At 38.6% G+C, this 10,647-nt stretch overlaps 1 protein-coding gene across 1 annotated transcript; it reads left to right on the top strand.

Annotated features, from left to right (window-relative positions):
* Positions 1-67: 67 nt before the first annotated feature.
* On the top strand, positions 68-8,610 carry e2f5 (E2F transcription factor 5). The gene is made up of 8 exons (XM_036596707.1): positions 68-374; positions 1,465-1,574; positions 1,779-1,940; positions 2,779-2,887; positions 2,998-3,283; positions 5,092-5,268; positions 5,393-5,431; positions 7,440-8,610. The coding sequence occupies exons 1-8, from the start codon at positions 186-188 to the stop codon at positions 7,547-7,549; spliced, it is 1,182 nt and encodes a 393-aa protein (XP_036452600.1). The 5' UTR covers positions 68-185; the 3' UTR covers positions 7,550-8,610.
* The last annotated feature ends 2,037 nt before the right edge of the window (positions 8,611-10,647 follow it).

The following is a 10,647-nucleotide window of genomic DNA, read 5'->3' as shown; positions in this document are numbered from 1 at the left end:
CAGCGAGGTTGCCATGGTAACAGTAACTCAACGTCATTTCCTTTCATTTAAAATCCCTGGAGCTCTGTGGAGTTGTTCTCCCCTGAGGTGAAAAAAAAAAATGAACAGGAGGGTTTTCACAGACTTTGCTGTGGGTAGCCAAACTAACGCTAGATAGCTGTTTTCAGTAAGTCTGCTAGAGCTGAATGGTTGGACAGTATTGTGTTTTTCAAGAACAATCTCAAGCTGTGGGGTTTGGAACTATGAGCAGCTCGAGTCGCTCCCACTCGGTTCCGAATGGGTCCAGTCGCCATGAGAAGAGTTTGGGTCTGCTCGCTATCAAGTTTGTGACACTGCTGCAGGAGGCGAAGGACGGCGTTCTCGATTTAAAAGTGGTACGTTAAGCTCGTAAACTATCTTTCCTTCCTTCTTGACTCAGTCACAGACCGTGTAGCTAAGTCAGCCCGTCAGTTTGTAGTTAACTTGTTGAATGAACAAACTGGCTGAGACGAGGCTGCCGTGGGATTCTTGTTCTTCAGCTTCTTGTACTTAATTTTCCCGTTCCACCTTAAATAGTGCAGCAGTTCCATTCTGGCGCCCTGTGGTTTGAGACGCCAGAATGTAACTGCTGCACCATTTAAGGTGGAACGGGAAAATTCGAACACCAAGCTGACTTCAGCTTCGTCCGGTTGAACTGAAGAAGTCTGGCAGCGGCGACTCCACAGAAACAGAAAAACCGTTTCAAATTGCTCCACAGTTTGTTATTTCTAGTTGACCAGTTTAATTGCTAGTCAGCTGCTGTGAGAGTCTAGCTGGTAAACTGTTAAGTTTGGTGTGTAACGTTAATGCTTCAGAGTTTCAGTGATTTATTCCGACTTGCTTGGTTTACAAACGACTCGTGCTGTTAGCTTAGCTAAAACGTTAGTTACCTGAGGTAAACATTAACGTTAGTTCATTAACATTACCAGTAGAGGGTCGCTTTCGTGGCAGGTGGTCGAAATACATGGGTTAACTTAGTTAACATCACTAAAACGAAATTTGAAAGCATGTAAAATAACTTCAAAATGAAATTTGGCCCGAAATAACCTGCTGAGTTCATGAGTGGACAAGAGAGCGGGCGCTGAATGAGTAATTAACCACAGCTAGCTAGTGGTTAATTTGCTAGACCTTCAGTATTGGGGATTCCAGCACACTGAGGCACTGTGGACTTGTATACCCCAGCTCTGTCTGTACCTATAGAAAATAACATTACAAATTTATCAGATTTAGTCATGGCTAACGTAGACAAATGCCTGGTTTCTGGCAGGTGTAAGGTCTAGAGATCCTAAAGATTTCCTGTTGTGTCCCCCTCCCCCTCCTCTTTTGTGTTGCCCTACCTCTAAGCCTAATTGCTAATCCCACACTAATGTTCACCCTGTGGTCTCTTGTTCTGCCAGCTGTTTGTGCTAGTGAAATGTGAACTTGTTCCTGTGGTTCTGATTGCAGGCTGCAGACAGTTTGGCGGTCAAACAGAAAAGGAGGATCTACGATATCACAAATGTTCTTGAAGGAATAGGGCTCATTGAGAAAAAGACCAAAAACACCATCCAGTGGAAGTGAGTGGGAAGAAAAACTTTGACTTGGTTAAGCCATATCTCTTAAAATATATGATTTTTGGTATATGTTAACAGATGAACATGGTCAAGTGTGTTAACCTATACACACAATGTGCTTTTTTGCCATTACAGAATACATTTACAATACTGTACTACTGTTAGTGGTGGGGGAATGATAATTATTTAAACTGTTTAATCTTTAAGGGGAGAAGGTTCAGACTGCCAGCCACAGGAGCTCTTGGAGCAAGTGGAACTTCTTAAGGCACAGATATCTGAGCTGGAGAGGCAGGAAAGGGAACTGGACATGCAGAAATCATGTCTGCAGCAGAGCCTGAAACACCTCAAAGAAGACCCCAGCTGCTGCAGATATCCTTTTAGGCAGTTTTTCCTGGATGTAAAAGTAACAACCTCCTTGCTCTATGCATTCACTGTTCATGTCTGAAAACAATGGCTCTAGCCAAGCATGACTGAGTTTTGGAAGTCTTAGTAGATAATATTGCATATCGTGCCGACGGCTCATTCAGTAACTACCTGAAAAGAGTTCCTTCCGCATTATCAGGCAGGACCTGTTTTTTTTTTTTTTTAAATAGCCAAATTTGGCAGACTTTTATGGTGGTCTAAATGAACACATGGAACATGCTATCACATTTCCACTTTCTATTAGCCAAAGTTGAACTATAATAATATTATTTGCTTTTTTATAGGACAGATTGGCTTTAAAATTCTTATATGAATATCAATTGCCTATCCAGGATGGTACCATTGAATTTTGATGGCATCCTTCAGAAATAATCTATGAAATAATTTAGTTAAAGTTTAGGACTTGCTACATCAGGAGTCACAGCAGTTGAGTAGAGAGGAAAGTTTGTCCTACAAGTTGCAGTTAAGTTAGTCCTGACAGTTTACCTGCTTTGGACAGTCTCTGCCCTTAAGAGATCTGAAAACTGTGGAATTCCAGGGTAATCTCAACACCATTGTTTGTTCAAGTGCCGTTAATTATATGAGTAACTGCTTAACTGTGGCTGTGTGCAGTTGTTGTGAGTCCAGTTTTTCTGGTCTGTAGTTGAAGTATTTCAGTTTATTCTGGATTATCAGGCAAACTCGCTACTATTGATAAACTAAAGACTATTTATATGCAAAAAAAATGTAAAAAAAGTCTGTTTTTAAACACTCTTTTGTCAGCTTTTTCCTTTACCTTGCACACATATAACTATGTGACACATGAGGATATATGTGATGTGTTCAGTGGTGACACCCTCTTGGCAGTAATGGCACCGGCAGGGACGCAGCTAGAGGTTCCGGTGCCTGAGGTGGTAAGCAGCATTAAATCCTCAATCAAGGAAAGCCAAGATTGAGCTGGAAAAGGAACACTGATAATTAGGGAATACATTTTCTCTTGTTTGTGTCACATCTGTTATATCAGGCTCAGAATGGGCAGAAGAGATACCAAGTGAACCTGCGGAGTGAGTCGGCTCCCATTCAGGTGATGCTGATTAACAGAGAGACGAGTGGCTCCAAGCCTGTGGTGTTCTCTGTCCCACCCCCCGACGATGTGTGCGCTATGCCCACTCCCCCCAGCACACCAGCGGGCCTGCAGAGATACCCTGTCTCCTCCTCAGAACCCTGTGGTTTGGAACACAGCCAGCTCAAGAGCCCAGCATCTGAGCACCAGCTCACACCCTCCTCCTCTCCTCCAGATGTTCATATGGGTAAACATCTCATTCCAACCTGTCTACTTAAAGCTTGGATAGATTGCATCACTTTTAGATTATAAAAAACTGGGCATCTCACACTACCTAACTGATTTTGAGACTGGCTTTATAAAGAAAAAGAAAATACTTTCCTGTTATTGGGAGAAGACTTTCAGTTTTCAGCTGCATTGCTTGCCAACATTTATGCTTCTCATTAATGTTCATTAAAAGGAAATAACAAAGAATGCAGTGCATGTATAACTCAGAAAGCCCAAAATATTTCAGCACTTCACTTTGGGAGGAAAAAAAAAGCTGTTTTATGTACATGTAAAACCAAGCTTACCTGGCACGACAGCATCTTAGAGAAAACCAACTTTGAAATCTGTGTCTGTTTTAATGTCATAGTTTTAGGCTAATTACAAGTGAGCGTTCGGAAAATGTTCTACAGGGTGCAGATTTTTAAAGCTTTTCTGTGTCTACCCCCCACAAATGACAGGTAAAATATTACGACATAAATATGTCTGGCGTCGTTGATAGCTGGGCTGTTTCTGTGTGCTCTGTTTTATAAAATTTTATTATAATGTTACCGACTACAGAAACCATTTTGTTAAAACTAAAAGAAGCATCATGAGGGGAAAAAAAGATCATGTTAATATGGTATGTGTGTGTGGCTGTGTGTCACCCTATTAAGCCTGAAATAGCAACTTAAAAGGTAGAGGCTCAGATTTTGCTCGAGTTTTTTGGACCACGTCATACGTTTTTACATATTAACATCACACGCACAAACTAAAAAAAGAAGGTCCAGCTTAATGTTTAGGTCTCAAAAGCAAAATCAAAGTTATAGTGATGAAGACATGAAGATGATTAGTAGATCATTCCGTTAAATCCTCGGAAGATACGTCATTCACTATGTTGTTGTTTTTAAATATTCTTTCAACATACTCAATCATTAGATTCCTCAACTCTGGGAAGGGGTCTGAAGCACATCTGCCGTTACAAAATGTACATTGTTCATTGCATGCAGTTACACATTTCCACTAGAGAGGTCTCTAAATCCCCAAATCTCCAAACCTTACAAAGCTTTAAATTAGCTTTGCTTTATAAATAGTGGAAAAATAATTTTAATTTTCATGTTTCCTACTGATTAAAATTATGTTTTCAAGAGTAATGCAGACAATCTGTTGCTGGGCCTATGGTAAGGCATTTTGTTTTTTGATAATTCTGATTTAGAAAGTAAGGAAGAAAGAGCTTTGTTTGAAAAAGGCTGTGTTCAGTGAAGTAATGCTTGTATTTGTATTAAAAGAAACAAAAAAAGACTGTGCATAATAAATTTTGCAATACTGCGATTGTCCTCTTCGATTCATTGAAATAATGGACTGACTAATCAGTTATGTAAATAATAGTTAGTTGCAGCCCTAGATGACATCCTTTCCATTCTGAATTGAGTGGTTCATAAGCAAACTTTAATATATTGCATCCAGGTTCCGGTCACATAAATCATACATGTTTAATATTTTGTAACTGGTTTGAAGTTAAATTGAAAGACAAGAAATTAGTCTCTGCCCCACTCAGACACCATCAACTGTGGCAGAAAATCTGCAAACAATAGGACTGACCAGCTTAGACTGTGAATCATGGCCCTAATCAGGATAGAACTTATAATGTAATCTCTGCTTTGCTTATGCACTGATGTGTAGTCTTAATGTGGTTCTGGAAACATTAATTATTTAGCAGAGCTAAACACACCACTTTACATAATTGCTTTCATTGACATTGTTCATTTCTATAAGTTGTTTTGAGGCTTTTTTTCTCTCTTCTTTTTTAAGAGTGCCACTCTGAGTCTCCTGGCAGCCAGTGCTTGTTGATGCAGGGGTCCCTGGTTGGCACTGAGACAGTAGTGCAGCCACATGGAGCACTCGGTGGGCAAGATATGCAGTCCATGCTGGACGTGGGGGGTCTGCTCCGACTTAACACTGTGGACCAAATGAAGGAGGAGAGAGAGGGTAAGAATAATTCTTCAAAGTAGTTTTTACTCTTAAATTGGGTTGATCTGTTAATACTGTTAATCTATTTTATAATCTTTGTGGACATTTACCAGTTTTTAAATTGTTGTTATGTGTCTTCTAGGTGTTGCTGACCTCATAGATGAGCTCATGTCATCAGATGGTAAGACAGGATTCAACTTTTTTAATTCTTGCCCAGTCAGACAGGGGTATGGAAAGTTCAGTGTGTACAGAATTTATACAGTTCAGAGTTTCTTCTGTCCCAAAAAGATTTTTACTTTGAAAAACAATTTTATATATTATAGGTGACATTTAATTCTGCCAAAGCTGTGAGCACCGATGCAGCATGCTAATTTATTTAATTTTATTTTTACATTTACCTTGTTGTGAAGGTATCTTTTTCTCTTCACAAAAATAGATGGGCTTCTTTCCATAGTCAAAAACCATGGAGAGTGTCACCCCTCATGCAGGAGCTAAAATTTTGAGTATTGTCTGTAGTTTTTGCTGATTTTGGAAATGCAGCTTCATATATGAGGAATCAGAGGACAATTTTTGTATATTTATTACAAGTTGCTACAATACAACCTTAAGGTTAACTTGGTTGTTATGCCCACCACGGGAGACAGCAGTGATTGGTGGAGTGAGTTCATGCTGCCTGTGACTGTTTGCAAAAATCAAACATGGAGCAGTAAAATAAAAAATATCACATTTAATAACAATTTGTATAGCGCCTTTCTCAAACCTAAGGTCGCTTTACACAGGGGGGAAATGGGGTTGGGGTGATCATAAGTGAAGAAAAAAATGAAAGTGCTGAGAAAAGAGGTAGGTTATATGCTGAGCTATAAAGGTGGAAAGTGAGGGACAGTCATGGAGAGATTGCGGTAATGTGTTTCATAGTTTGGGAGGCCATGACCCTGAAAGATCTGCATCCAACAGTGACCAATCTAAATTGTGGGACAGCTGGACATTTGGTGTACATGAATGGTTTTGAATGACACTTCACACTACAGTAAATTAACTAGTATAAATAATGTCATTGGCTTTTTTTTTCCACTGATTTTTCTAGATTTCTGCATAATTAAATTGTTAATGTAAACAGTTACTCAGAGTTGTTTGAGAGATTGCATTGTAGAGAAAGTTTTCTTTACAGTGGGTGGAGATAGGAACCAGGAGTCATAATGTCTAATAGTATATAATAGACAATAGTATAGCCATTTTCTTTACTATCCAGAATAACCAGTGAACCTACTGGTGTCCTTTTAAGATTTTCTTAGGCATTTACATAGTATGCTGGTGATGGTAAAATGATGGAAATCTTAAAATTGGCCTTAATGTACCCTGTATGTTTCTCCCCACTGGAAGTAGCTTTAAAAAATACATTTTAGGCCAAACGTTTATCTCATGTTCATCTCTAAATGATCAGAAATTATCATAAAACAATGTCTCAGCAACAGAGCATTTCATATCAAACCACTCTTGGTTAATTGGGTTTAGTGGGGAAAGGTATGTGAAATATTGAATAAAATCACTGTGCTCAGTTTTTAATAGTTTAAATGCAATGCGTCTAGGTTTTTTTGTTTGTTTGTTTGTTTTTAAACCTATCCATCTACCTCAGAAAAATGAATATTGTGATACATACTATGTGTTTCTGAAAAATTGTGGAAGTATTATGATACATTTTGGCCATATCGCTCACCCCTAGTCTAACCTTTAGACTGTTTTCTGCTAAGAGGTAGTGAATACTATTGAAGGCAACGTTGTACCTAATGTTCACTGAATGGATTGTTAGCAATTTGTAATTTTCATTGCTGCTGTCCTGACTAAGTTTTGCGTGCCTCAGGTAATGGGGCAGTCGTTACTGTCAGACCACGTAAGGGTCGTTGATCATATTAATTTATGAATATCTGTCTGCTTTTGGCTGGTTTCCTATGTTTCTCCGTGCCCAAATGAGTAAATTCCCAGCCATCTTTTTCATGAATGTTGTACTTGCGAGCGAGAAGCTCTCAGAAAGAGAGGGTCTAAAGATTCTGTTTGCACAAGGATTAAGGAGAAGGCCTAAAACCTCATAGTAACCTTATCTGAATAACAGTAGATCACTCCTTACAACGGCCATGTAAGAATCTCTTTTGTGTTTGCATAGTTTCAACACTAATTCATTTCTGTCTCTGTAGTTTTCCCCTTGCTGCGGCTCTCGCCCAACCCGGGTGTGGATTACAGTTTCAACCTGGATGACAATGAGGGAGTCTGTGACCTGTTTGATGTACACATTCTAAATTATTAAGAAAGCCTGATGCTTCAGTGGGTTTTGGCTCGATCCACTGTATGACTGTTTACTCTGAATAGAGATCCAACTCATCATCCTTTCCATGGTAACATTCCACAGCACTGCCACTGGCCAACGCCAACAAATTACATTCCAGACTTTGTGACATCCACACACTCCACCCTCGCGTATATTTACATTAACATTAAAACCCATCCTCACTGGAATGCCCTTCAGTGTGTCTGTGTACAACACAAAGCTGGATGTTGTGCATATTTACTGGAATTTGGATTGATAGCTTCAGGCACTAACCTTTTTAAAGTTTAGTGGTCATTAATGAGTGGGGTAAGGCTTTGTTCATCAGGGATGATTGTTAACTTTAACGCTGTTTGGGGGAACTACATTAAAGTAGGTTTTCTGTTTACATACTACTAAAACGTGCCTTAGGATGCCCTTCTTGTATATATGTCCTTTCAGCAGAGATGTGAAATCGTATGGGCTTTCCTGTCATATATATCATACATCTCACAGAGTGGATAATCATTTGTTTGTATTTATATTCTGTTTTTGGTTACTGTTTTGATGAAGAATTGCAGTGCTGCCTTATTTCAACCTCTGAAGTTTACTTAATTTTGGAAAAAAAAAGTATTTAAGGGAATTTCTTTTGTGAAGTAATTTCATAGATAGAGTTGCATCTAATTTAAATATCACTTCAAGTCTTCCTAAATGAGGCAATGTTATGCTGTTAAGCTGCCTTTGATAATCTATAGGTCTTTCTAACCGACCAAATGTTTGTGCCTTTTGTAGCACTTTTCGAATGTCTAGTTTTGTTTGTCTAATCAAAGCAGTGATTTATGTTAATTGTTTTCTTTTTGCACATTTTTTTTACATCAAAGTTTTTTATAAAACACCATTGCAGATGTGAGTATTGTGATCTTTCATTTGTTTGTGTGTACAGAAGAGCCAGTTTTATTTGGTGATGTAACAGTGTTTAATGCTGCAGCTATGCAACTACATATACCTGACAAATATGTCATTTATGTGGCATCTTTACTAACCTCAGATCTCCCTCAGGCTTTGTCTAGACAGGCAATCACATTTTTATTTGCTTTTGTGCTAAGCATTCAGTCTTTTCCTGTAAGTTGGGCACGCCTGTTTTAATTTCAAAACATGCTAACACGGTTGTTTAAGGCAACATACAACAGTTCAAGAGAGTGAATGGAATGTTTCCAGCCTAATGATAGACTAACTTTTTTTTAAAGTAAAATTCTGTTGGTGTTTTTAAATTGGTTTACAACAGTTTGTTCATGTTGCACTGCTGCACTTCTTTGCATTTTGAAAAGTATTAGTACACAGATGTGTGTACATATTAAATGCCTCTAGTTGATTTGTAGCGCCCAAGTGAGAAAAGGTGGTAACTGTAACTGTAGCAGTCCAAAGGAGGCAGCCGACAAACATGCAGAAAGGCGTCAATTCGGCCCATGTCGTAGATTTTTAGGTCCACTTAGATTGTTTGTGTGGTTTGATGTACCAAAAGCACCTTTTATCACTGATCGTGGTTTTGCATTTAATCAAATTGCATAGGCTTGTCAAAAGGCTAATAACAACAAAAAAGTTTATAACTAAGATAATGAAAAGGTTTATTAGCTATTTTAAAAATAAAATGCTTAAAAGTAGATGGCATGTGTCAGTATAAATAATCAGTAAACCTATGAACAGTGTGCAAGGATTTAAGACTAGGAAAACCCGCTTGTGATGATGTATTTGGAAAGTTTGGAGGAACTTTTGAAAAACTACAGCTGTATTGGGTGGATGCTTGGGGTTGTGTGGCTTGTGTTTGGTTTGCTGCTGAATGCCAAAGGAAGCCAGATAGCTCATGTTGCAATTGTGAAAATCTTATAGCCACCAACTTCAAATCATCGTTACAATGGGCAGAATGGATTATTCAAATAACGCAAATGACTTGTCAGATGAGGAGGACAAAAAGCCAAAAGCTAAACTTGTCTTGCAAATGTGTCTAGATACCTTTAGACAGTTGGGCTTTTTTTTTCTTTGGCTGAAAGAGTAAAAACTAGCATTCATTTTGTGCTAAACGGTGGTTCTGAAATTGGTCCTCGCGGACCTCTAGACAGTCCAGGGTTTTGCTCCAACCAAACTTGCAGCGCATAAGAATAGAGTAAAATAGAATCGCTGATTATTTGATTTTTGTTAAACAACTGAGGTGTAAGCACTGAATTTACTAGCTTTTAGCTCAGTGGCTAGGCTAGCAGTCAGGATTGGCTGACACCACAGAGGTTCCCAGTGGTTGTGTGATGTATTTGCATAATTTTTGTATTGTAGTGAGAGAACATTGAGGAAAGAAAACAAGAAAATAATCTAAAATAGTGACGGTGAGGCTGAGTGATATAACGCTGTGCTACAGAATGCTGTCCTACAATGCGTGACACAACAAATGCCATATTAAGCGCTGGTTTTAGGCTGGAATACTGTTTCATTTTGTCCATAGCAGCTCGTTGAGGTTGAATATTTGCTACAGGCTAAAACACTAGTGCTGCTTCAGCTTGATGAGCATTTTCTAAACCTGAATGAGATGAACTGAATTTAAAAATTAATTTGCAAAACATGCTTCAAGAACAAAACACTCCTGGAAAAACTGGAGCATTTTTTAGGCCAAGTCAATCCCCTCTGACTTCATTGTGTTGTTTGTACAGGCAAACAAAATATTTTCACTGAGAGGCGTTGCTCAATGCTTTTTGTTTGATTGAGCATGCTGGTAAGCAGGAGGAGAAAAAGCATTCTTGGAAATACAGAGGAGTGCGTTTTGCAGATGTCATTTTTGGCCAGAGTTTTGCGGGACACATGCATTTTTGTGAAGTGCTCAAATTTTTTTTTTCGTATCCTTTTTTTCTTTAATTCATGACACAATCAAGATTTGATTGGATGTGCTTAGATTTCTCCAATTGTGTTTGCTGCTTGACTTTAAAGTCAACCTGAATTCAAAATTAGCATTTTTTTTTTTTTACCTGTCAGGACATGTTCCTGGTCATATTGAGCCTGCAATGATGCAAATTGAAGGAGAGGATGGGGAAGAGTAAAATGTCGTCTCCACTTTTTAA

Source organism: Colossoma macropomum, unplaced genomic scaffold (assembly GCF_904425465.1).
Source record: "Colossoma macropomum unplaced genomic scaffold, Colossoma_macropomum, whole genome shotgun sequence".
NCBI classification, from domain to species: Eukaryota; Metazoa; Chordata; class Actinopteri; order Characiformes; family Serrasalmidae; genus Colossoma; species Colossoma macropomum.
Note: the sequence above shows the minus strand (reverse complement) of the source record. Positions and strands in the feature narration are given on the sequence as shown.

What these genes read in the sequence shown, in the direction of transcription:
- e2f5 (XM_036596707.1), top strand. Translation starts at nt 186, where the DNA reads ATGGTTGGACAGTATTGTGTTTTTCAAGAACAATCTCAAGCTGTGGGG. An exon ending in GCGTTCTCGATTTAAAAGTG is followed by an intron (nt 375 to 1,464) that starts GTACGTTAAGCT and finishes TTCTGATTGCAG; the next exon opens with GCTGCAGACAGTTTGGCGGT. An exon ending in AGGTTCCGGTGCCTGAGGTG is followed by an intron (nt 2,888 to 2,997) that starts GTAAGCAGCATT and finishes CTGTTATATCAG; the next exon opens with GCTCAGAATGGGCAGAAGAG.